Source organism: Magnolia sinica, chromosome 2 (assembly GCF_029962835.1).
Source record: "Magnolia sinica isolate HGM2019 chromosome 2, MsV1, whole genome shotgun sequence".
NCBI lineage: Eukaryota > Viridiplantae > Streptophyta > Magnoliopsida > Magnoliales > Magnoliaceae > Magnolia > Magnolia sinica.
Genome location: NC_080574.1, coordinates 137,371,280 through 137,398,007, shown reverse-complemented (window position 1 = coordinate 137,398,007; position 26,728 = coordinate 137,371,280). Strand labels below are relative to the sequence as shown.

General features: G+C 38.5%; 1 protein-coding gene across 5 annotated transcripts in view; it reads right to left on the bottom strand.

Moving 5' to 3' along the window:
• LOC131237860 (protein MICRORCHIDIA 6-like) overlaps positions 1 to 7,593 on the bottom strand; it is a 28,765-nt gene extending 21,172 nt beyond the window's left edge. Inside the window, exons 1-4 of one of the 5 annotated variants that reach the window (XR_009167441.1) lie at positions 7,502 to 7,593; positions 1,371 to 1,712; positions 252 to 326; positions 109 to 143 (exon numbers count right to left, since the gene is read on the bottom strand). Coding sequence is in view for 4 of the 5 variants with exons in the window: in XM_058235886.1 (XP_058091869.1) it covers positions 109 to 143; positions 252 to 326; positions 1,371 to 1,704 (444 nt within the window). In the remaining variant the exon portion in view is untranslated. Of the gene's footprint in view, positions 1 to 108; positions 144 to 251; positions 327 to 667; positions 1,029 to 1,370; positions 1,713 to 7,017; positions 7,139 to 7,501 lie in introns of those variants that run through there. The other 4 variants (XM_058235886.1, XM_058235884.1, XM_058235885.1 and 1 more) reach the window with 4 other exon arrangements.
• Positions 7,594 to 26,728: the final 19,135 nt, after the last annotated feature.

Sequence of the window (26,728 nt, the reverse complement as noted above, 5' to 3'; positions counted from 1 at the left end):
GGCCATAGAAGGGATCTTCTAGTGTGTTAAGGCTTCATCATGTGTCAGCTGTTACTTAGGCAAAGAAGATAATAGACTCCATCCAGAACAGAAGATATGACAAACAACCTCATCAACTGCATTGTCTAGCAACTCCGCGATGGCTGCAAATAATGCAAAGAAATAATAGTAAAAAACCATTAGTGAAATGAACCAGGATAAAAAAGGTAAAACGCTAAAAGGAGAGACATGTTTAAACCCTCTGGGCATACCACCAAAAGCCCACTTATGTGAAGTAGCATTCGAATGGAGGAATTTGGGATGAACACGCAAATGATTTTTACCATCTGCAAAATCAGCAGAACAAAACACATAAAAAACAATAAGCACTCAATAAGAGACTGAAGATACGACACTCGCATGATTCAGAAAACAATTACTACTCTGCCCATGTATGGGCTGTGTGGCACATGTGCAACTGATCCAGCCATTCATCAGAGTGCCTCACTGTGCATGTGCTAGAGCCCGGAATCCAGGCTGGTCAAAATAAAGAGAGCATCATAACGAAAATGGCCAGTCACCAAGGGCCATTATGGGCAACAGCTACTACCATCCCCAATGGTTTAAGGCCCTCGCTTAACATGTTCCATTAGTCGTGGGGCTTTTGGCATATTAGTTAGGTGCTTACCGTTTGGTATCATACACGCCTTGTGTTTTGAGCCACAGAGGGGGTGACCTGTGAAAAGGGCAACCTAGACTAGAGTGAAAGCCGTGACAAGGTGGAAATGACAACTCGAAAGGCCAATGTGAGAGCTGCCACAAGGTGGAAAGAACTACCAGGCATAGGCCAGAGTGAATGCTGCCAGATAGTGAGCCGTCGTGGGCATTGGCTGTGAAGCTTGGTGGTATGTTATGATACTGAATGGCTTAAGGGGGCCTAGCTTGAAGAGTTCCAACAATCCTAGGGCTATTAACAAATTGGTTGGGTGTCTAACATATGGTATCAAAGCCAACATCATGTCCCATGTTCAAGTCCCATATGGGGCGACCTGTGAGAAATGCAACTTGGACTAGAGTTAGAGCCACCACAAAGTGGAAAGGGCTACCTAAACATAGACCAAAGTGAGTGTTGGACATAGTGGGCAGCTATGGTCATGGACCACAGGGTATAGTGGAGCCCATTGGTTTAACAGACTAGCTTAGCACATTCCATCAATCATAAAGCTTTTTGGCATATTGGTCCACCTGATGAATGGCTGGCCCTCATGCACCTATCCCCATTGGAATGTATGGCACGTATCTTGTCAGCAGAAACATTGGAGGCGGCAATTAGATCAACAAAGGAAGCCATAATTGAGACTATTACTGATAATAAAATTCATGAAAATTACTCGGAAGTGATATTTTAGAGGCATGCCCGACTTCATAGTCCCCGGCCTTCCAAAATTGTCGGCAAATTGGAGCAGAGCATTCGACCGGAATAGAAGTTGCTCCCAACACATCACCTACCGGATTATCTTGATCCAGTGTCCTACGGCTGCATCCAGCATTTACACTTCCATTGACATTCTCTTTAAATTTTTGTGATTGGCTATTTGCAGCCATAGGGTGCCCTCTATGTTGCAACATATCCGAAATGGGATCATTTTTCTGTTTAACAAAATTCACTTGAGCTTCTCCATCTTCTTCATCGCTGCATACATCGACAATGTCCAGAAAGCTCATCTCTCGAACTGTAAACAAAATAAAACTTAATAAAAAATTTGCAATTTGTACAAAATATAATCAGCATTGTTACAAACTGCATTGACCTCCTGAAACTAGTTGCAAATAGTCCACAAGTACTCACATTCCCCAAACTAGTTGCAAATAATACACGAACTATTCGCTAATCATTGAGGAATTATGCAATAGTTTAAAAACCCCAAACACCAAGGGCTTGTGTGGCTCCATGGAAACGACATCTTGCATAAGTACAATTGTTTCTTACGTTTGGATGCATGGAAATCCTGAAAACAGTTTCCCTAGAATGACTTCCATCCAAAAAAGGCTTCATATGTTTCTTCTATAAAAGTCGGTTTGTTGTTGCACAATGAGTGTTTCCACATGGCAGCTAGTTCTTGTTATTATTGTTTTTGAAAGCCCTAACCACCAATTGTCTTTACTCCTCTTCAATCCAAACATTAACACATGACTCAATAGAATCATGATCCATCACCCAAACATAATAAAGAATCTCTTTGCAGAGATTTTAATTCCAAAAGGCTTTCTTTCCATGCATCCAAATATCCTATATGAGGGATTAATATCGATACTTCGAGATTTTTCCTGATAAAAGTTGAAGAAATTTCCCTCCATTTGATTTGAGGGTGAGTCAGTTCAAGTTGAAGGCTCTAGAAAGACAAGTCCCAAAGGGATGTGGGTGGAACTAGTAAGAAAAGATTTGATGACCTACAATTGAACTGAGGTTATGGCCCATGATAAAGTGGAATTGCAAAAATGGATGGGCGTAGCCAATCCCAATTAGTTGGGCTAAGGCTTAGTTGATGATGGTGACTCAATTTTGCAAGACTAATACAAAAAACGAGCAAAGAAGAAAAGAAGGCTCAAGCCTACGGAAATCTACCTGGGAGGGCAAACTTGCTGGGTACTCGGACCCAGAGGCGTCCGAGCTCGGATGCTAAAGCCTCCCATTCTCCCAAAACCCAGAACCATTTCCCCTTCCAATCCTTGTTGGAAGAAGGAAGCTTGGCGACGAGGCCTGGGATATACTGGGCCTTTGCCGAGAAATAGTACCAGTATGGCTCGGCCCTGTCGTGCTTGGCCAGGTACATCGCCTAGAACTCGTCCGGTGATAACTCCTGGTTCTTCAGCTGTCGCTAGATGATGTATGATGACACCAGGATGCGCCATGCGTTCGGGACGAGCTGACCCGAAGCCAGCCTCAGCTACGCCAACAACGCGCACACGAAAGGATGAAGCAGAAATTGAAGTTTGCATTGGAGGGTGCAGACGAAGATTGCTACTTCCCCGTCAGAGGGGGCTCCAGGTCCATCAAGGGCAGAAGGGGCCCTGATGTGCACCGAGTTCGGGATCTGGTACTCGACGCAGAGTTGGGCCATTTGGGACTCAACCAGAACTGAGCCCCCCGGAGCTCCAGCTTCAGACCGGCCTCCAGAGGGCCCGACCAACGATCTCCCAACAGGGTCTCGGGGTTCCCTCTGTGTCCCCTTAGCTTGGCCCTTAGACTTTGCTCCGATGCTCTTCTTGGGCGGAGGATATAGTGGGACAGCCTCGAGAGTACCCTCCGAGTCCCTTCGCTCGGAATCTATGCTCTCGGGCTCCGACCCGTTTAGAACTTCGCAGACCTTGTCCAAATTGCTCAACATTGTGGAAAAAAAAAAAAAGGAAAATGGTGGAGGACTCACAGCGTTGTAGGCGATTTACTCCGGCGAAAATTCTCCTTTCCGACAAGCTTCTCCAAGCGGAATCCCCTTTTTTGACTGGTAAAATCTCTTTTCCGATCAGTAAAATCCCTTTCCCAGCGAGAAAAACCTTTTTCAGCAGCAAGAGGTCTCGAGCAGAAGATTGCAAGAATCAGGAAGGCATGAGAGTTCGAATGTAGGAGAGCGGAAATGAAAAGAGCCTCGGGATTTTTATAGCTCGAGCCCGCCACTTGCAATCATGATAGGCAACTGTCTCCGAAGCCGAAGCGGCTCGGATCCGAGCCTAGTTATGGACGTGGCAAGCCGCGATACATGCAACTAAACGTCACTCTGACCTGTACGCTGCTAGCATTCAATGCATCGGCGCCCCATCGCATCTCTCCGACCCGTGCGCTGTCAGTATTCAATGCGCCGATGTCTCTTCGTGTTTCAAGCTCCACATGGCATCCCCTGATTCATCTAGACGAAACATCTCGACATCCTTGGCCACGTGTGTGACGCCCAATGGTCAGAGTAGGAGAAACGACTATCTCTGTACAGAGCACAGGTCTCGAAGCTTATCATGGCAACGCTTCGCCTGAGCCCATCATTACAAGGAGAACGACAACTCGCCTCCCCAAGCCTCGGTTCGTTTCCCCAAGTGTATTACTCTCTGAGTCTGAGCTCGGACTTAGAGATTAGGGGGCTTCCGTTATGGGTAAATCCGAACCGAGCTGCATTAAGGACAACTTTGGCACCAATGAGCGAGGCCTCGGATTGATGAGTGTCCAATCCGAGGTGAGTGTCCAACCCAAGGGCTCCAACAGAGCTACGACACCAACGCGAGACTCGGAAGGAGTCATCGCACATCCTACAAGCAGGATCTCGGAGCAATAACATTGCCTCTGACCTGATTATGTTGACTCGGAATGCAAAAGAGTGTTATCCACCTGTCCACTGTTTCCCCCGAGCCGAGGCCCTCTACTTGTTCATTTGTGGGCTCGGATCGTCGAGCAAGGTCCGAGCCATGAGGTCGGCTCGGATGGGAACTTAGTCAGCAACATCATTAATGCACAACCCCAGTAACGCATGACTGGAGTAATGTCGAGTGCACGATCTTCGGGTAACTGCCGACGACCGCACACGCGAAGCTCTCGCGTAATGGCGATGACCGTGCCGAGATTATCGGGCACGTTCAGTACGACCCTCAGGTATAAATACGGATCATTTCTACAGAAACAGGTACACAAGATCTCGCACCCTCACTCTACTTTACTCAACTTAGACCCAGTTTCCCTAGCCTGACTTTGGCATCGGAGGGTCCCCTGCTTGAGACAGGGTCTCCTTTGTTTACTGTTCTGTGCAGGACTAGGGTTCGCTCCAAGCACTCAAGGCTCGGCGGAAGGTGACCCAGATTTTGACATCAACACCAAATATTTAGAAAAGGACAAACAAGAGTTCTCTTTTAATGTTTGGTTAGCGAAGAAAAGGGTTAATTCCACTAAGCAGTCATTACCTTCTTCCATGATTTAGATTCCTGGCAGAAGAATGGAGAGGGATATGAGATCTCCACTTGCCATCCAAACAAGAACTACTTTTTATAGTTCCATGGAAATCATCATTAGATAATTATCTTTTTCTTTTCTTTTCTTTTGCATTGGATTCCACATCTTAGGGCATGTCAGATTGTAGGAAAAGAAAAGCAAATGGATGACTTTTTTGGTGGAGCGTTTCACCATGTTTCGATGGTGAAGTAATATTGGATTAAAAAAGCAACCATTACCCCAACACCATAGTCAAACAATCACGCACATATATGAGGCAACCTTTGTGAGAGCTTTATAAGAGTTTCACTTGCTATTCAAACAAGACCCAAAAGATTAAATCCATAAAATTCCATTTTTGATATTGCTCATGGAAATTTTGCCTAAACCACCATAAAAAGAGGTTACCGACTTTTTGTTTAATGGTTGTTTGGATGCCTATAAAATTTTAAGTGGGAACTTTACGCCAGAAACTCCTTTTAGGAGTAAACCGTTTACGACATGTCTTGTTAATGTTCAAAATATCAGTATCGTGCTACGTGTCACACCCTTGGGATACGGATACCCATTGGTTATCGCATGGATATATCGATTGCATCGCGTAATGCATCGTTGTTCTTAGAAACATGGGGAAGCATTGAGAAATTGGTCAAATTTTTCGATGAAACTTCAGTGATTATTAAAAAATACATCAACACACACTTATAAATCAAAACATTACAAAAAACAAGAGCACATAATAAGTTTTCTTTGTACGGGGTCCTAATCTATGCATTGTCTAACTGAATTGATCCAAGTATATTCAAAGTCTATTCATATAATTTATAAATGTAGGATGTGTGGAAACATAAGCAATACATTCAAAAGAACAAGAAGAATCACCAAATTAGGTTACATGTTTGATTTTATGTTTGGATACAAAGATTGCAACCGATTGGTGAGAAAATGGGAAATTTTGATTTTTTTCAATTTTCCGCAAGTCGGCTGGTCTCCTCCAAATCTCTAAATCAAAGCTCCCAATCCATGATTTTTCATGTTTTTGCATAAAAAATCATGTATTTGTAATAATTTGACACTGATTTAACAAGATTTACAGTGAAAAAAGGATAAAAAATGTTCACTGAATCGAACATGTGAGATATATCCCACTACTTGTGCATTTCGTATCGCAAAGGTGGGATACAATACATATCGTGGGATATATCGGCAGGTAGTTGCTAGCTACAGGCAGAGAGAGAGAGAGAGAGAGAGAGAGAGAGAGAGAGAGAGAGAGAGAGAGAGAGAGAGAAGATACCATTAGTTGTAAGCCTCGAAGATTATTTTTTTTTTTTTTTAAGCATAAAAAAGACAAGCCTGTAATATGATTATACGTAATCCAAAGCACGATAAAATGCATGGATTCTAAAGGGTCTTTTGGATGCCTATAAAATCTTATTCTTTTTTGAGAATTTTGTAAAATCCTTGGTTCTAAAGGATTTATAAGGGAAAAAAAACATTATGGGGGTTGTTTGGATGCTTGTAATTGTCTGTATACCCTTAACAAGCTGTAAACATTGTACATGTTATAGGAGCTTTTAGAATCTTGGCATTTTGTTGTGTTTCACATTGCAGGTGATCCAATTACAGGGCCAACCATCATTTTTCAAGAGAGGCTTGCAAATACCATACACGATTTCAATGAAAATGCCCATGGATTAGCTTTTTTTAGATACTAATTCACTCATTTTCAAAGAAGAAGCGCAACTCATTTTTTTGAGGAAAAGCTCTATAACGATAATTGATTTTGACAACTGCCTTTTTATAAGACAAAGGACAAAAAACACCATATCCATCAAAATAAATTTCATTTCCAACCATTTCTAGCTTCCCAAACAGCCCCTATATTAAAATGGTTGATTTCAATGAAAATAACTTCACCCAACCTCAGATTGAGTAGACACATAAGGACTACTATTCCTATGAGGGAATCAGACACCAAGGCACAAAAGTTATAACCATTCAAATCCAAGAAACATGTCATGTGGGGCAAGGAACAAAACAAAATGGGCAACTCAATTCAACTATCATACCATCAAATACCCATCAACAACTACTTACCACTCTTCAACCCAATCTTTAGAGAAAGTAGAAATGGAAAAAGATAACACATTCAATCTAACCTTTTTCTCTATGGAAACAAGGTTTAAAAAAAATTTAAAAAAAAAAACAAACAAACAAACATGAATGGGCACTGATGAAAACTCAAAAATACATCTCAGAACAAAAACAACTGACCCATTCCTGAAAAAAGGAAAAAACAAAGAAAAGAAACAAGATCAACCTCCCCTAGAAATAATAAAAATGAAAAATAATAATAATCTGTGAGCTTTTGGCATACATTCAAAGATTTTAAAAGATTTGATTCTAAATATTTGAAATCTCTTCCATAATTGTGAGCTAAATTAGAGAAAGAAGAAAGGCAATCCTTTTTATGATTTTAAGCTAAATTAGAAAAAAATTGAAAAATATATGTATATAATGGAAGGAAAGAAGGTGAAACCAGCCTAAACAAACCTTATCTTTTCTTTTTCTTTTCTTTTTTTCAAAACAACTTCACATGGAAATGGCTTTTTGCTTCCATATTTCACAGCTTTTATAGCTGCATGCCATGGAAGTCACGTGACTGCCTAGCCCCACACTGTTTTTGTCACGTGACATGTAGTATCTGCGTGACAGCTGTACGCTAAGTACTTGACAGCTGTACGTTTCTCGATTTCCGAACCTGATGTGTAGGCTCGGGCGCGCGCTTATCGGTCCGACCTGCTTTCACTCAGCATAGAAAGGAGACCCGCGATATCTTATCCCACAAAATCCGTGAATAAACGGGAACAGTTGTTATCCTTTTGATTAGATTGGTTTTAAGCGCGTTTTTATATGTGATGTATAGTAGAGAAATTAAATTTCCTTTTAGAACAGGATTTAAGACGTTGGTGATGTCCACTTACCTTTTCAATATCATATATGGTAATTTATTTTCAAAGATAAGCTAAAAATCAAATCAATAAAGTGTTCCTAAATTTTCAATCAGTATTATAAAAAAATGAATAGTTAAAAATTGAAACGAAATAGGTCTATAGTTGTGTTGAAATATTTATTGAACACATCTCATTTTGTATTTTTTATAATTTTAAATTAATACTTTGATTTTATAATTCTAACCATTTATGACTTGTAAATAACTATAGACACCAAAATTAATACTACTCTTTGGCTTTCGCTATATTCTAATAAAAGCATTTTCACGATGTTTGATACTCATCAAGCTACAATATAAGTTAGGTAGTATGCATTTCATAAGGTAGTCTACGTTTTACTTGGTAGTATGCGTGACCTCTCATAATCTCAAAATATACATCATTTTAATAAAGTTGCCTACGACTGGCCCAAAAAGCCTTCAAAATCCAGATGAACCGGTTAGAAAGAGTCCTCGACCTGACCTAAAAATTATCAACAAGTCGGATTGGCAGACCCATAATCCGTTAATCTATATAAATCAAATATTGATTGATTGTTTGAAATACCCAAGAGTCTTAGATTTGCAAAGCTTTAGTTAAATCATATTTGCGAGATTTTAAAGGTATCAAAAGTTCACGAAAATTCACAATGGGACCCATCATGTGGCCACTTTGCATCCATAGACCCCACCCCATGGGCCGGCTCACTCAATGTGGAGACGCACATGCATCATCCACCCGCACCAGTAAGGTTCGAACACTAAGTCTCTCGCTCTTCTACCACTTGATACAGTGAGTACCGGTCAACACACCAAAAGCTCCAAAGTTGTTGGGGAAGCACCGGAACATCCCCTTATCCAGGCCCTCCTAGGTAAATTGATGGAGGCATCCCCGTGGACCACCCCGCATTTCATAGGTCCCACAATGGGACCCACCTCATGGGCATTATGTATTACAGGGACCCTGCCTTATGGGCCACCCCACCCCAATGTAGTGCAGGCATTATCCGAACATGACTACATCATCACCCCGCCCAACTAAAGACCGCACATTGTGTGGGTGGAAAAATGGTGTCTAATTCTTTTCTTTTCCGCAACTGAGACCCTTACCCAAAATATACAATGTAGATCAACAATATGAGTCATATGAGTGGGAGAACCTTGTGATTCTCTGACCCACAAGTGATTATGCCGTTTTTAGTTGGCTGAAAATGTTTAAAGCTTTCTTTTGGCTAGTTGCGACTCTAATCTAAGAATAATATAATACCAGAGTTGGTGTCACACCTCCTACAACACCGAAAAGAAAAATAACGCATCAAAGTCAGAAAAGTAAATCAAAAAAAAGTGAGGGCATTCCGCAAGCGGGGCATTCACAGCAATATATGGTTATAACAAACTGGCTTCATTAAACGAGGTTAGGATCATCTAATCATTGTGATTCGTGCGGCATGGTTTACTTGTAGTTGAATGAATGGTTGCATTAAAGATAAGTTACCTTGTATACCATTTTAAAAGGTTTGAGGATATTAGCCAAAAAGAAAATTAAGAGATAAGAGGCACAAATACTTAACATGGTTTGATAATATTTATGTCCACAATATGGGTGGGGGTGGAGGTTCGTTCAAGCAAAATAAAAAGGAGTAAAAGACTTGTCTCTCTCTCTTCCATTATTCCATTATATGAAAAATTTATTAAGGCTTGTCTCTCTCTTCCACTATTCCATTAAAAAAAATTATTACTAACGAACACCGTATCAATTATCATTTCAACAATCAACTTCTCCCACAATGATATCTATACTGTCTAGTATCGTCATGATATCAGCCAATTTCATTCTTTTAACTAGCTGAGGAAGATTTTGCAAATTAATAAAATCAGGTGGACGAATTTTCCATCTCTAGGGAAAAACACTATTATCATTGAGAATAATACCACCCTCCACCCATGTTCCTCTTTTATATAAAACACACACCAAGAGAAAACTCTAACTTAAAGCCTAATAAATTAGGCTCAATAAGCACCTACTTACTAAAAAAAATGAGAGAGGGAATTTATTTCCTAACAAAAAAAAAAAAAAAACACTCATACTCACATACATATGAAATAGATAGATGTGCACTACCTTAACAGAGAGATCTCTCTCTCTCTCTAGACACGACCATATATTGTGATTTAGAGAAGACTTTCTAGCATTGCCATATATGGAGGTAGATCAAGGACGTTGAATTTACATTATTTAAAGCATATAACCGCAGACTCGCAAGTATATCTCTATATGTCAATTTTAGATTTGAAAAGTTTAATTTCGTCTATATGAGAATAATATTTTAAAAAAAAATAAAAAACATAAAAATTTACATAATTATGCTTTTATCTTTCACAAAATCGTAACATAAGTCAAGCCTCTCTTTTAATTATTCAAACCATTTAGGCATTGTTTGACCTTGTAAAGCTTAATTTTAATAACGATTGTTGCTTCATGATCAATTTTAATTTATCGTGCTTATCTCATGCACACACGCATGTAATAATGTTAAAAAAGCACTCAAAATGATTAAGATATGATGCACAACTTCATTAGTTAATCAATTCCATGGGAACCTTTTAGGTGAACTGTTAAAACCATTAGAAGCTGAAATCAATTTTAGGCAAGCAAAGATGTATGAACATATCTCTCCATGCACTATATAAGAACAAACGTACATTGGCCAACTACAATGTAATATCAATGATGAATGCACTAACGGGTATCTAACTTGTGTAAAACGTGCAACCCATTGTTGTTGTTTAATATGGGCACATGGCCACACGTGTTACAAACGACCCAAATACAATTAAACGTGTGTAATTATAAATAGTAACAAGTGTATCAAAGTCGTACTCAACTTGAATCGATTGAATGCTTGTAATCCTAGGCATCTAACTAGTCAGATTAGGATCAGACCTGTGAAGGTTAATCTAACTGTTCAGCCAACAATTGTTATAGTAATCAGGAGATTTATAAAGGGGGAGGTTAGTCCTTCATAATGAGATATTTTCGCCTTGAGCTAAGGAATTGTCTTTTAATAGTGATAACATATTGCATTTTATCAATGAATTAATAATAAATTATATATATATATATATAAAGATTGATTGTCAATCTTGTTGATTTGCACGGAAGACCAACACAATCAATGGAAAAGAACAGTAAATTAAATATATAAGAAGTAAATAACTATGACTACTTATGCTTGCAAAACAGTTGTGAACAAATACCAGACGGTCGTGATGTGAAGTCAGTAGAATGTGATTGATGATCTGACAAGTAAGAACTTGGTGATTGGGAATCCAATGACGATGGTCGTGAATATTTAACTTACTCCAAGGGCATACTATAGCGATGACATTGGACAATAGTGAATCTAAACTAAGGATTCAAGATTTATTGTAGTGTATTTAGATATAAGTGGAATATATAAGTTAATAAGTTAAACTAAAGATAAGCAATGTTGTATTATAAAGAGATTGATTGTGTATAACTAGTGCTCAAAGCTCTTCGCCGAGTGCTACTTTTTATAGGCTTATAAGAAGCAACGATTGTGCGCAAGTTTCTACGATACGAGAGATTTTGATGGTTGTACAAATCTAATTAATTCTCTACCTAAGTATAGCCCATCATACCAGGAAACATGTGCAAAATATCACAAATGTCCCTTACTATTCCGATTGGGTGCATAAATGTTTACTGAAGCCTCATGTTAGGACTCCTGCATAAGAAACATTGTTGAAAATTTGAAATCCTCATATCACTTGACTCTTGCATCTACAGAGATTTGCTTTTGGTTAGATTCTAGTATTTAATGATTAAAAATAGATATGCTTTAATGAGATTTGTTATGCAGAGGGTTACTTTTGATGAAACTTCAACATTTAATGTTTCGAAATGTGCACATTCCCACTCTTTTTAAAGTTCATCTGCATCACACGTGGCATAGCTACCATGTAGCATCTTCTGCACCATTTGATCTAACCATGATCGGCCACAATGCCCCACCTCTCCTGGCATTTGGAGAATGTGAAGAAATGTTAAATGGTTGTTGACAATTCCTTATTAAATTAACCATTTTGGTCAAATTGGTCTTAAAATCAGACATTATGGTTGTTAATTTGATAATTTTGGTAGAATCGACTGTTATAATGGTCATTTTGACCGTTAATTGACAATTTTGGTTGAATCGATCATGAGTTGGCCATTAATTTGACAAATTGAATCAAATCAACCGTCGTAATTTTCTTCTCAACTAAAGTGACCATGATGATTTTGTATTTGGTCGTAGTGGTCATGATGATTCGCTCCATGTAACTGTTGTGGTTTGCTTGGAGCGATACATATACCTGTTACATAGATCTTGTGATGCATTCACATGACACGTGCTTATGTGGCATGTCTTTTGGTGGGTTTTGTGAAGAGCTGACTTTTAGGGTGGATGATGCAATTGTGGTGGTTATTTATATGGCTTGTCCGGAGCACTACGTCAGTCAATTGTATAGGTCTTTTGACTGTTTCGTCGACACAGCACGTCTTGTATAGGTCTTTTATTAATGGATCATTTCTTATGAGGGATTGCTTTTCATCCTTGCCCCCTCTCCTATAAGTTATTTTTTGGATGTCGATCGACTATTTGCTGTCTTCGGCCATTTTGATTTCATTTTTGATATGCTGGCCATGACAACATTCATGTCCGCCTGATATTCAGTAACCATTGGTCATGAGATTGACGAGTTTCCTTTTACATCGAATTTATTAGATCTTTACGACCTAATTTTCATTGTTGCACTGCGAGTAGTCGGCATTGAACCACGAGAGTAATGATTGGTGGGGCACAAGGCATCGGAAGTTGCCCCCTCGGTGGATTAAACCTTATAAAATTTTATGGTATTATCAGTAACACATGAGGTTGCCCCTTTTTTAGAGTCAAATATTGCATATTTTTTTCTATTTATATCTTGGTTTTATGAACATGATAAGACTTAATGATATATTTTATACATGTTTGTGTTGCAAGGTGAATCTGAGAGCTTGGATTGAAAAGAATAATAAAAACATGGATTTAATGCTCAAGAATCACCAAGGCAAAAGATGGATCTTAGGAGACCAAGAATGAAGAATTCACATGCCAAAGATACAAGGAAACCAAGTACAAAGGATGAAGAAAGGACTTGAAAGAATGCAGAATCCACAGCAGAAAATAGGACATTTCGGTCTGACCTGAGCCAACTTCAGTCCGACCAAAATCGCAGAAAACTATCCAGTAAGAAATCAGGATAATTCGGTCCGACCTGAGCCAACTTCGGCCCAACCGAAGTACTTTAGTTGGAGTCGGTCCGACCTAAATTTGACAGATTTTTTATACAAGAATTTTCAGCATCAACTTCGAAATCGTACATAATTGTCCAGTGAAAAAGTGCGATTTTCAATCTTAAATCGGTCCGACCGAACCTAACTTCGGTAATGCGGGACTTATGTAGAGTGTGTAACTTTAGGCGTTTTTCGAAAATTTCAAGGAGTTGTGTAAGATGGGGCTTCACAATTATAAATAGGAGTCCCTAAGAAGTTTCTAGGTATATTTTAGGGTTTAAGGAATAAAACAAAAGGGTGAAGAGCTGCTGTCAAGAGTCTTTCTTCTTCTTTCTTAGTTGTTTTTATGTTTTTTTTAAAGAGGTCTTAGTTCAATCATATTTGTGGTTGGTTAAATCTCTTAATTATGACTAAGAGGTGAAGTTCGTAGCATGATTGAGATGTTTACTTTACTTTGATTTATGTTTATGTTGAACTTCATTGATCTATAGTTGATTTTAAGAAATACTTTTAATTTTAATGGTTTATCGTGACTCAAATTACAGTAGAGCCTGCGATAGCTTTGAGTATCTTCTTTTTTTATTTGAGATTGTAGGATTGGTAAATCTTGTTGTTTGTCATAGTTTCCTGGGCATGGATGGGTGATGGAATCCCTTCCAAATCTCCACAATTCTCCTCCATTGAAGCTAGATAAATGAGAAGTTCAGAGATTTAACCATCTCCCTTATCCAACAGGATAAGATAGGACTCTGATTCCAGTTGGATCTCTTGAATCAAGTAAGATAACATCCTAACTGCTACAAGTGGATCCTTGACACCCTAGTTCCTACCTTTAAATTTATAAGTTTCAATTACACTATTCACAATTACCCTTTCAAAATTATTCAGATTTAGTTTTAGATCTTCTTCTAGTTCTGCTTCTAGTTACTTTCGAAAATGTACGAGTTTAGTCCTTGTGGATTTGACCTTGGTCTCACTAAGATTATTACTATATCGCGACCCTACAATTGGGGTTGTGAACACCCTTCAAGGTACTTGATTCCAGCATAATAAATTTACGGCATTATTGGCACGAACGACGCCATATAAATATATTAACACCTGCATAGAATTGCCCCTATGCAAATGAGTGTTTTGGGGGTCTTGATATTTCTGTTGGTCATTTCGACTATTTCTCCTAGCCACCACCAGAGGTAATAGAGGGCAACCTTGAGGTTCAGCTTGGCTAATCCTCACGACTAAATATTTAGATGACTGTTATGTCTTTAATCCCTATGGAGAATTATTGGCAGGTCATCGCTATTGAAAACTCCTCGAATAAGCCTTTAATCATATCCTGATAAGGCTCTCTGCATGAGCCTTATTGTCTTACACGATATGTCATAAGTCTCCTTACATGTTGAGGATGTGGTGTGTGATGTCATCTAACATGTTATATTCAAATTCAACATACTATTCCTTGTCTTGTTGCTCTTTTACAGCATCAAGGGGATTACTTGACCTTTTTTGTCGCTCTACAGCTATATTGATTTATTGAGAAATACCAATACAATACACTGTATCCCATTATTATTATTGTTCAATCAAGACGCACAGCCACACATGTTATGAATTGCATGAATTCAGTCAAACATGTGCAATTATGAATAATGTTGGGCGTGCCAGAGTCACACTCGACTTAAATCAATTGAACGCTTATGACCCCATGTGCCAAACTAGCCGGATTAAGATCAAACGTGTAAATGTTTATCTGAATATTCAGTCAACGATTGTGACAACGACTGCAGATTAAAGAAGGGAAGGTCAGTCTTTTGAAACGTAATTTTTTTCCTTGAGTTAAAGACTTTTCTTTCAATAGTGATAACGTATCAGGTTTCTTAGTAAATTAATAATGAATTAATAATATATAAAAAAAATAATGTAATCACTTATTTTATTGATTTGCATTGAAGAACAATACAATCAATGGAAAAGAAAGGTAAACTAAGTACAATTAGCGGAAGGAAAAAGTAAACTAAGCAGAAAATAAGATAAATATCCACAACTGCTTGTGCTTACAAAACGGTCATGACAAATACCAGATGGTCGTGAGACGGTTGTGGTGTAAAGTTGATAGGATGTGACTGACGACATACCGGGTAAGGACTATATAATTAAGAATCTGACGACTGTGATTGTGGATATTTAACTTACTCTTACGACGTACTATGGCGATGGCGTTGGATAGTATGAATCTAAATTAAGAATCTTGAACTTGCGTTTAGGGTGATTGGACATAAGTAAAATATCTAACACAAGAAGCTAAACTAAGGATAAATAATGTTACATTTTAGAAAGTTGATCGCGTGTAGTGAGAGCCCAGAGCTCTTCATTGAGTGCTACTTTTACGGGCTTTCTGAGAAGTGGTTGATATGTATAAGTTTATACAATGTGAGATATTTGAATAGTTGGCCATACAAACCTTGATTCTCCACACAAGCGTAGCCTGTTATATCGGGCAACATGTATAAAAGATTGCATACGCCTCTTGTTATTTCAGTCGTGCACGAAAAGGTTTATTGAAATCTTATGTTATGACTCCTACATAGGAAACATTGTTGAAATCCTCATATCACTAAGTTCTTGCATTTAAAAGAGTTACTTTATGTAAGACTTTAACATTTAATGGTTGAAATAAATTTACTTTACAGATAGTTACTTTTAATGGAACTCTGTCATTTAATGTTCCGACATGTTCACATATTCAACTCCTTTTAAAGTTATCTATGATGTATGTGGCATGACTATCCCGTGGCATCTTCTAGACTATTGACCATTCCGTGATCAGCCGAATGTAAACACCCATAATGCATACATTGTAAATAAAATCATTTTATATTCATTTTAATAGGCAAATAATATATTTATATGCATATATTTCATTTTGATTCCATGGGTAATGTAATGAATATTTAATTATAATCTTTACAATCATCGTGGAAAGTATTGATTCTAAGTGAAATCATATTAATTCATCCAAATATACTATTTGTAGTCCATGAAATGCAAATGATATATCAGATATCTATAGTGAATATCAGTGATCCACAGCGAACATCCACGCTCCACAGTGACCATCTATGATCCACAGTGAACATCCACGCTCCACAGCGACTATCCATGATCCACAGTGAACATCCACGATCAAAGTATGGTTCTAATGTACATTGATGATTTACAGTGTATATCAGCGATCTATGTGATCCCAGCGTATATCAACGGGTCCATAGTGAATATCTGCAATTCACAATACTTGGCCTTTAAAAAAAGAAGAAAAGGATCACCTTAAAAATAGGTCTACCACACTCTTCTCCATTTCATAAACTCCCACCACCAATGCAAAATAAAATAAAATAGATATAAAGGTAACCATCACACTCTATTCCATTTCATATATTCCCACCATTTGAACAAAAAAATAAAATTATAAAGGGAACCATCACACTCTCCCTTTTACAAACTTCCACCATTCTTGTAAAAACCAACTATAAATGAAACCACCATATCCTCCTTCATTTCACAGACTTCCACTATTAATACCTATCAACAAAAATAACAACAACACATAAAAAACACTATTAAACCTATCTTTGGGTTTCATAGTTTCTACATTGGAGAGTTTGCTCTGAAATCTAAAAAAAAAAAAAAAAAACTCTCATTTTCTGGGTAGACAGTGTACTAAGCTTCGCCGGAGCTTGTCGTGGTCCTCTAGAGAGTATGGTGGTTATTTCGTGTAACCGCCAACCAGCGTTGACCTAAGTCTCTCATATGGTCCCCTTACATAATAATAATAATAATAATAAATAAAGGGAAGAAAAATGTCAAATGACCTTTTTATGGAAAGGCCTCACCATAAGAACCCATATGACATCTTATGTGGGGCCCACTGGCTTGTCATCAGGCAAATCCAACAATTCCAAATGAAATGGGTTTTAATTTTATGTCATTGGCCCAAGTTTGAGAAAAAAAGCATAATGGATGAACCACACTGGAGGAAATAAATTAGAATTAATAAACAATGCTAATGCAATTGTGAGCCACGTAGAGCTTCATAAGAAAATAAAAAATATCCTTCTATGGCTCACAATAGTTCAATTAAATTAAACGGATTAGATCGGCTAAAGACTAGGCATAATCCTTGTTTTAGTGGGGGCCCACAATCTTATTTTGAAAAAGCCCTTCCAACCCTCGAGACATGTAGAAGCTGTACTACAGAAGGACATTCTTATGTGGGAAAAAAACAAAAAATGTCATCCGGACAAAAAAATTGATTTAGAGAGGTGAGGCCTAAACTTTGATTATGTTATACCATAAGGCCATTGTCATATAAATCTTAAAAGAAAAAACTAATAAGGAAAGAGAAGGAAGCCTATTATTTAGTGACCCTACTACAGGCCCTATAAGGCCATTGTGATGTTTGTGTTATATCCATGCCATCTATCCATTTTTAACAACTCATTCTAAAATATGAGCTAAAAAATGAAGCTAATTCAAAGTGTAAGTGGACTACATCAAACGGTGGTTATTAAATATCTATCATTAAAATCTTTTTGGGAGCCATCAAAGTTTTGGATAAAGTAGATATTTGTGTCTTCACTTTATTTAGGTCTGGGCAACCTCAATGAACATGTTAAATGGCAAATAAACATCATAGGAGCACCGCATAAGTTTTAACAGTGGGCATCATTGTCGGAAGTGGATTAACTGTTACCTGAGTAACACCTTAGTGGGTGTTACCCTTACCATGGGGCCCACCTTGATTAATGTATTGTATATCAATGTCATCCATCTATTTTTCCAACCCAATCTAGGACCCATCATAAGAAAATCTATAATATTTATTTTCCATCCAACCCGTTGATAAGGTCAAATAGACCTGGATGAAGGGAAAATACAAATGCCAGCTTGATCTAAAATTTTTAGAGCCTAAAAGAAGCTTTTAATGTTTATTCATCACTTTTTATTATAGTGTGATCCAGTGGAGATTTGGATATACTTAATTTTTAGAATAAGGTCATGAAATGTGCCAAGAAAATGGATGGGCAATGTAGATATACAATAAATTCATCAAGGTGGGCCCACATGATAAGGGTAACACCTTGGTAACAACGAATCCACTCCATTTTTCTCACTGTTTTTTATGGTGTGTTCCACTTGTATCTTTTATGTTCATGTCTTTACCTGAGCGGGAAAACAAATGAACTGCATGGATATAAAACACATACATCAATGTGACCTTATAGCGCAGAGAGAACATTCCATTTCCAAAAAGTATGGCCCTACCAAAGCAGGTACACCATGGTCAAATACTTCTTGTTTTCAACTTCTGACTCGCCTCAATCTCTTGCCAACTAAGGGCCTGTTTGGGAGCATGGATTTGGAACCCCTTGGATTCGGAACCCTCGGGATTAGAAACCCCCTGGATTTGCAATCCTCCCAGCGTGTTTGGAACCCTGTGAATCAACTTTAATCCAAAAGTAATTATCCATGGTATATTTATAGGGATTTGGATTTAATTACTAAATCAACTTTAATATTTCTAATTAGTGAGATATGTAATTTTTGACATAATGGTTGTGATAAGCCCGTTGAAATATATGCTTTGCTCGAAAATGATGAAATTCCAAGTCTTGAATGGCCCACAAGCATAAGATCAAGTCCGAGTGACTAACCAACGATTTTTAATCGTTGATTTACATGGACAATGTTTGGTCGGTACTGATTTACATGGACAATGTTTGGACGGTGCTGATCATCATTAGTGGGCCATGTGCCCAATCGAATGATAGTGTATAGTGACATATATGTTTCACCTGCAACTATTGAAACGATTTTAGGTGTAATCCAAGCTCTCACCGTGGATTACAAACCCCCCTCAAAGGGGATTGGAAACCCCCTAGATTTGGAACCCCCAGTTACTTTATGCTGCCCAACAACCAAGGGAATTGAAACCCCTCAAATCCCCTCCAATCCACAGTGCCAAATGACCTCTAACATTCATTCCACTTACAAAACTACCAAAATGCTCTTCTTTGAATTCTCCACTTTCTATCGTTCTATCAACGATAGAAAGTGGATTAGGTGAGACCCCCAACTCACCCAAGACAGTGCGGCCCATACCATGGGTCCCACCTTGATGTGTGTATTTTGTATCCCCGTTGTCCATCCATTTTATGAAGTAGATCCAATTATCAGGTGGACCATACCTTAAGAAATAATGGTGACTAACCATTAATAGGTTACAAAAGTTTAAGATCAAGCAAATGTTTCTTACGTGAGCTTATCAACATATTGGATGGCAAATATATACCACAGAAATATTAAGGCGTGCCTTAATAAGTTTTTAATGGTAAGGCCTTCAATCATAGCTGTTTCTTAGGATATGGTCAACCCAAGATTTGAATCTTCTTCATTTTTTAATCACACTGAACAATGATATGAAAAAATTAACGGACAGTATGGATACAAAATACATGCATCAAAGGTGTGCGTCAAAGAATATCCTTGCAAATGGAATTTATGAAAATCTGTTTATCATTTGTGGTCTTAAGACCCGGCCGTAAGCTATATGCATTCAATACTCTTCTTATGCCTTTTACAAATAAATAGCCATACAAACCAGCAATAAAATGGACGGTTAATTAAGATTGTTTATATTCAAAAGAAAGCTGAGTCATCCGTTTATAGGACCATCATGGATTGCTCGTGTTTTTAAAAGCGGGGCATTTACCATGCAATCCCAACCATCCTCATCCACGGCTTCAAGAACTATCGGCTATGGAAAAAAAAAAGTAAAATCACGGATAGATGGACCGGATGACCGTGCATTTTGTGGGGTCATCTGGGAATGGTGGATTGGGTTTGATCAACTGTCTGGATCGACTCATTGGACCATCCAAGTATTCCAATGCAAATAGGAACACTAGTAATGCTCTCAAAGTACTGGATCAGCTATCTAAGGGAAAAGAACAGAGTCATCCATTAGTTTTAATGGCTCATTTTAAAATAATAGCCTAAAAATGAAGCAGATCCAAAGCACAAGTTGATTGTATTAATGGCTGTGATTGAACACCTACTATTAAAAACTTTTTATAAACGGCAAAAGTTATAGATCAAGTTGATATTTGTTTTTTCTCTTCATTTGAGTGTGTAAGACTTTATGAACAGGATTGAATGACAAATGAACATCGTGGTAGGTCCCACAAAAATTTCAACCCTTGGTGTCATTGTCCCATCATTTTCCATGGGGCGGTCCACTTGAGTTTTGTATTTGTTTCATTTTCTGACTTATGCCTCAAAATGAATACGATAGGGCTGGACTGTGTGGATATAAAACACATACATCAAGGTGGGCCCCATGGTGCTTGCCATTAGGGAATCTCTTCTGGAAGGGAGGGGCTGGACTTGGTGGATCTAGGAAATCCACCAAGGTGGGTGGATCCCTGATTGTGGGGCCCACCGTGATGTATATTGCTTATATCCGCATTATCTATATATCCATTTCGATAGTTTATTTTAGTACATGATCTAAAAAATAAAGTAGGTGTAAATCTCATGTGAACCACAACACAAGAAACAGTTGTGATTGAATGGTGATGTGGTGTGGTCCACCTATTATCTGGATTTGCTTTATTTTTTGAATCATGCCTTAAATTCATCTATCAAAATAGATGGACAGCACGAATGTAAGTCACATACATGATGGGGGCCCCACAATTAGGGAACCATTGCTGATTGCTTACTAAAGTTAACCGTGCTTTGTGGGCCCACCTAATCATTTTATTAAATGTGCCTTAAAATAAGACATCTAAATCTTAAGTGGATCACACCACAAGAAAACAATGGTGAATAAATACATACCATTAAAAACTACATAGAGCCAATTATAATGTTTATTTGCCATCTAACCTATTCATCATGTCACACCGACCTTAGCAAAACGAAATCACATATATTAGCTTTATCCAAAAATTTTGTGGCTGTTGAGAAGTTTTTAATGGTGCATTCAATCATCATTGCTTCTAATGTTATGGTCAACGTGTAATTAGGAATTACCTTCTTCTTGAGTTCATGCCTTTAAAATAATTTGAAAAATGAGACGAAGAACATAGATAAAACACGTACATCTTGGTGGGCCCATAAAGCACTGTCTGGTAGCTACTAACTACTTAAGGCGTAGGCAATCCACTGTGATTCCAATGGCCCCCAAAAAGTTTTTAAGGGTGGTCATTCAATCACCACTGTTTTTGGTGGTGTGGTCCACTTAGGGCCCGTTTGGCCAGGTGGATTGGAAGGGATTGGAAGTTAAATCCAAGGATTGGCCAGGCATGCCAAATAGACTGGGTGATATGATCCTGGGATATAGCAATCCCATGGATCTTAAGACAATCCACTAACAACACCATCATTACCTTTAAATCCTATCCAATCCACCCTAATCCGTTCAAATGTACCCGGGACGTGTTTGGTTCGAGGGATTGGAAGGTTTAATCCCGAGATTGGCCGGGTGTGCCAAACAGACTCGATATAGCAATCCCGTGATATAACAATCCCATGGATCTTAAGACAATCCAAACACAACACCATCATTGCCTTGAAACCCATGCCATCCACCATAATACCATTCAATCCCTTCCAATCCACCCATCAAAACCGGCCCTTAAAAGATTTGAATTTGATTTATTGTTTTTTTCAAAAAAAATCATGCTCTAAAATCAGCTCTAGAACAAAAGGACACTCAAATGTAAGTCATAAACATGACAGTGGGCACTAAAATCTTGATCCACCGAAAGCCGCACTAGAATGATGCTGATTGCCCCCAATCCCTTTGCCACGAATGGGCAATTCTGTGGGTGGGCCCACCCTAATGTATCTGTTTTTCAGGTTGCTCATCTCTTTTCTCATGTCATTTTAAGGTATGTGTATGAAAATGACGTGAAAGTGGAGCCGATGAAATACTCAAGTGGCCCACATCAAAAGAAACAGTCGCCCCACAAAGTTTTTAACATATTCAATTCCCACTTGAGTTTTGGATATGCCTCATTTTTTTACCAACGGCGTGGTTGAAAGTGTGGATAAGCGAAATGCATCACAGTGGGTCCTACATGTATTCTGTAATACTCGTGGTTTTGATTATGGTGTCAAAAACAGTAGGCAGTTAAATCGGGTACGGGCGAAAATGTTGTAAAGGAGATATAATTATTACCTTTTTACACGGTATTTACCCTTGAAAATCAAACAACCCCTAAAGTGGAACATCACGGTGGGCCCGCCACGGAACTGCCCTACAGTCAAGGGTAGAACACAATCAATCCGTGTCCCGCCGGAGAGGAGGACAATCCATTTCCAAAACTATGGGGCCCACCAAAGTTGCTGCGCCACCGTCAGTCTCTTCAGGGCTTCAACGCCTGTCCCTCTCTTTACCTTTGACTCCATCGGTTGCTGACCAAAATCCATTCCACTTACAGAATGACCAAAATGCCCTTTCTTGTACGAAGACTGGAACTTTCTCGTCACATGAAAACAATGATGAAATCATGCGTCTCTGGGGAAGCGGATTAGGTGAGGCCCGGGTAATAGTCAGTGGGTGAGGCTCTCACCGTGGGGCCCACCTTGATGTATGTGCTGTATATCCACACCGTCCATCATCTATTCCATCTCATTTTATAGCACGGTCTAAAAAATGAAGCAGATCCAAATCTCTAAATGGACCACAACACCAAGGTCATTAAATGTCCACCATTAAAATTCCTATGGCCCACCATAATGTATAATTGCCAGTCAACCTGGATGAAAGGAAAACGAAATACCATCTTGATACAAAACTGATGTGAAACGCAAGAAGTTTTTAATGGTGGGAAATCAATACCTACGGTGTGGTCTACTTGAGATTTGGATATGCTTCATTTTTTGAATAATGACCTAGAATGAGATGGAAAAACTGATGGACGGTGTGGATATATAAAAAATAAATCAAGGTGGGCCATACGGTCAGGCATCACTCACAAAACTGGTACCCGGGCTTCCGATTCTCTGGCGGTGGGTGATGGATGATACTCAGTCACATTGAATTTGCTTTAAAATGGCATAAGCCGCATACAAATAATTCATATTATAGGTCTTAGTCTAGATGTTTCATTAACCCGAAATCTTCTTACTTGGATTGATTGGCTGTCCATCAATCAGTGAGTATTTATTGGATGGTTAAAAATTTTTAAAAATCCAGCAGTCCAATTTCATCAAACGAGTGCCTGCATATTAAGTCATACACTGCCAGAGTATCAAATAACTTCTAAAACAATCAGTTGTGGGTCCCACATCATGGATGGTAGAGGAGACTTCGACTGAATTCAAAATTAATTTTCTCTTATGCGTATCACAAATGAATTGAGATACCTGGTTTGACTAGCAGCGGTAAAGACCCACTGTGGTGGAGAAGATACCGTGGGTTTTGATGAAGATTTATGAACTGCATGTGTTTATGTCATCACATTTTGTGGAATCCAAAATGATGTATGTATCATATCCACAATGTCTATCTATTTTATGGGATCATTTTAAGGCATGGGCCAAAAAATGAAGCATATTCGAATCTTAAGTGGACCACACCACAAAAAAAATAGTGATGATTTAATATTTACCATTGAAAACTTCTAAGGGCCATAAAAATTTTGAATCAAACTGACATTTGTTTGTTTACCTTCCCTCATGTCTATGTGACCTTACTAACAACTTAGATGACAAATAAACATTGTGATAAGCCTTGAAAGTGTTTCAATGATAAGAGTCATCATTCTCACTACTATATATGGTGTCTTCCACTTGAGTTTTGGATCTATTTCATTTTAGGGTTCGTGGCTTAATATTATTTTCTAAAAATGAATGGACAACATGAATATAATACATATAACATAGTGGGCTCTCTAAATTTGGTGACATTCATAAACTACCACACAATTAGCTTATGATTTTTCTCTCTTAAATCCATGAGGGATTCACTCCCACAGTCGTAAATCAAGTAGTAGGGGTGCACATGGAATTAGTAGAACTGGTAAATCGGATTGGAATCGACCAAACCGCATGATTTGGTCCAATTCTGAAGCGCATTGGTTTTGGTTCTAGAAATAAAAATAAAAAATGATTAGTTCAGTTCAGTTCTTGATTTAGGGTCTTATAAAACCAAACCGAACCATAGAACTGAACTTAGAATCAGATCGTAGAACCAAACTCGGAATTGAACCTAGAATCGAACCGAGTTCACAATATATTTTAGTTATCTATTTTATTAGTTTACGATATATTTTAATTGTCTACTTGACTCATGATTTATCATTTTATTGGTTTACAATGCATTCTTTAATTGTTTCCGTAAGCACACTTTACATTATATCTAAATCATTTATTAAATAGATCACGATATGAATAGACATGGGCTAAATTATATAAAAAAAACATATAATTGGACTGGATTATAAAAAACCTAGAACTATGGAATTGAACCGGAACTGAATTGATTTTTACGGTCCGGTTCTAATTCATTTCTAAGGTACAAAGGGTCTGAATCCGGTTTCAATTTTCCCAGAACCATCAGGAAGAGTTTGATTCTAATTTCATCCCAAAACCGGGCTGAACCAACCCATGTGCACCCTCTCAAGCGGGATAGAGTTTTAAACCCACCTCACCAAAGGTAATGACTAAACAACTTGCTTGAAAAATTGATTTTTCTAATTCAATTCCATCTAAAACCATCAGTGCACAAAACTGGCAGCCGTCCATCGGGTTGGTCCTGTGTGTAGGGCCAGAAACAAATGGGGCCCACGCCAAGCAAAAGCAAAACATTGAATAGGTCCGGCCTGACAGGCTTGCCTGGTATGCCCCCACACCTGCAGTTTAAAAACCTTGCCTGGGATATCTCCCAAGCTAGACAATGGCCCAAAATTCTGGGCCACACATGCACAATGGATGTTGTCCATACCTCCACTTTCAACCATCTGGTTTTTCTTCCGTACAATGTGGTGCACGGATGGATGGGCGCGCCTCATCACATACACGATGGGCACACCTGATGAATGATTGGATGCATGTGTAGTCAGGTGTACGTGAGCCATGATCTACTTAAAAAATTTTAAATTCAGGTGGTGTGGCCCACCTGAATTATGGAATGGCATGTTTCTTTTGGGATTTTCATTGATCCTGACGTTAGGCGCCTGATGAATGGATTGGATGTCACGAACACAGCACTTTAGTCCCTTCATGCAATCCGGAAGTTTACATTGTCGTGCTCCACCTTCCCACTCCTCCCTTTTTTCATGTAGTGTGGCCCACTTGAGTTTTAGATTGCACTGATTCTTGATAAACGGACATAAAATGGGATGGGCGGATATGATGGACCGTTTGGATGGAGACGTATCAAGGTGGGCCCCCACAGACACATGCGTCCAGAAGGCATGTGATCATTCACCAATCCACCGCATCTTCTCTAGTGAAAAGGGTACGATGGTCTTTTGACTCCAGTCCCACATCCATCCCTTTAAATGACCAAAATACCCTCGCTTACCAAAACGTTTTCTTTCCCCTTCCACACGTTTGTTACAGCCACACGCACTTTCACACGCACCATAAGTGCCAATCAGTAAACAATTTGAAAAATCTGATTCCTTTAAAAGGTGGACCTTAACATGAAGATCATCATATCAAAATTCAATATTCTTCCATCATCTACTAAATAAAATATTTCTAACGGTCCAAATTCAATTTTCATGCGTGACTTTTATTATAAGTGAATCTGCCATATTTTTATTTGTAATCATACATGAAGCGATTTAAACATTATTTACGGCTAAGATCTTCCAAAAGTTTCCAAAACGCACGTGTACTCCGTGCTAATGCGCGTGGGCCTAAGACATCCAGTACATCCCAAAGGTCTTGGTATAGTGCACATGAGTGTAGAATAGCTAGATACGCGCGAGGATCACTTACGTACACGTTGCATTTATCTGAAATACGTACTGTTCATATAGTAGGCCCCACTTTATATACTTATGAGAACATCATGATCCTTGATTGGTGGAGATCTTTTTTTTAATGTGAACCGTTGAACATTTTATTTTTTAACGGTCGATAAAGTGTCCATCAAAAGACCAGATATGGTCATGACTTAAGTCTATGTTTATTATTTATAATCTATCTAAGGTGGGTGCTGACATTTGGGTGGTTGGGATTTTGAGATAGATGCCACGTGTATGATGTTGAATATCATATATATGCTACCAACTCGGGTGCGTTACCATGGAAGCCACCGTTTCGTATACTACTGGATTTCCCGGGAATCAACGGCAGAGTGCCATTATTTTCAAACTAATTTAAAATAATATCGGGAGGAGAGGTCCAGTTCGAACTTCAAAGCTTC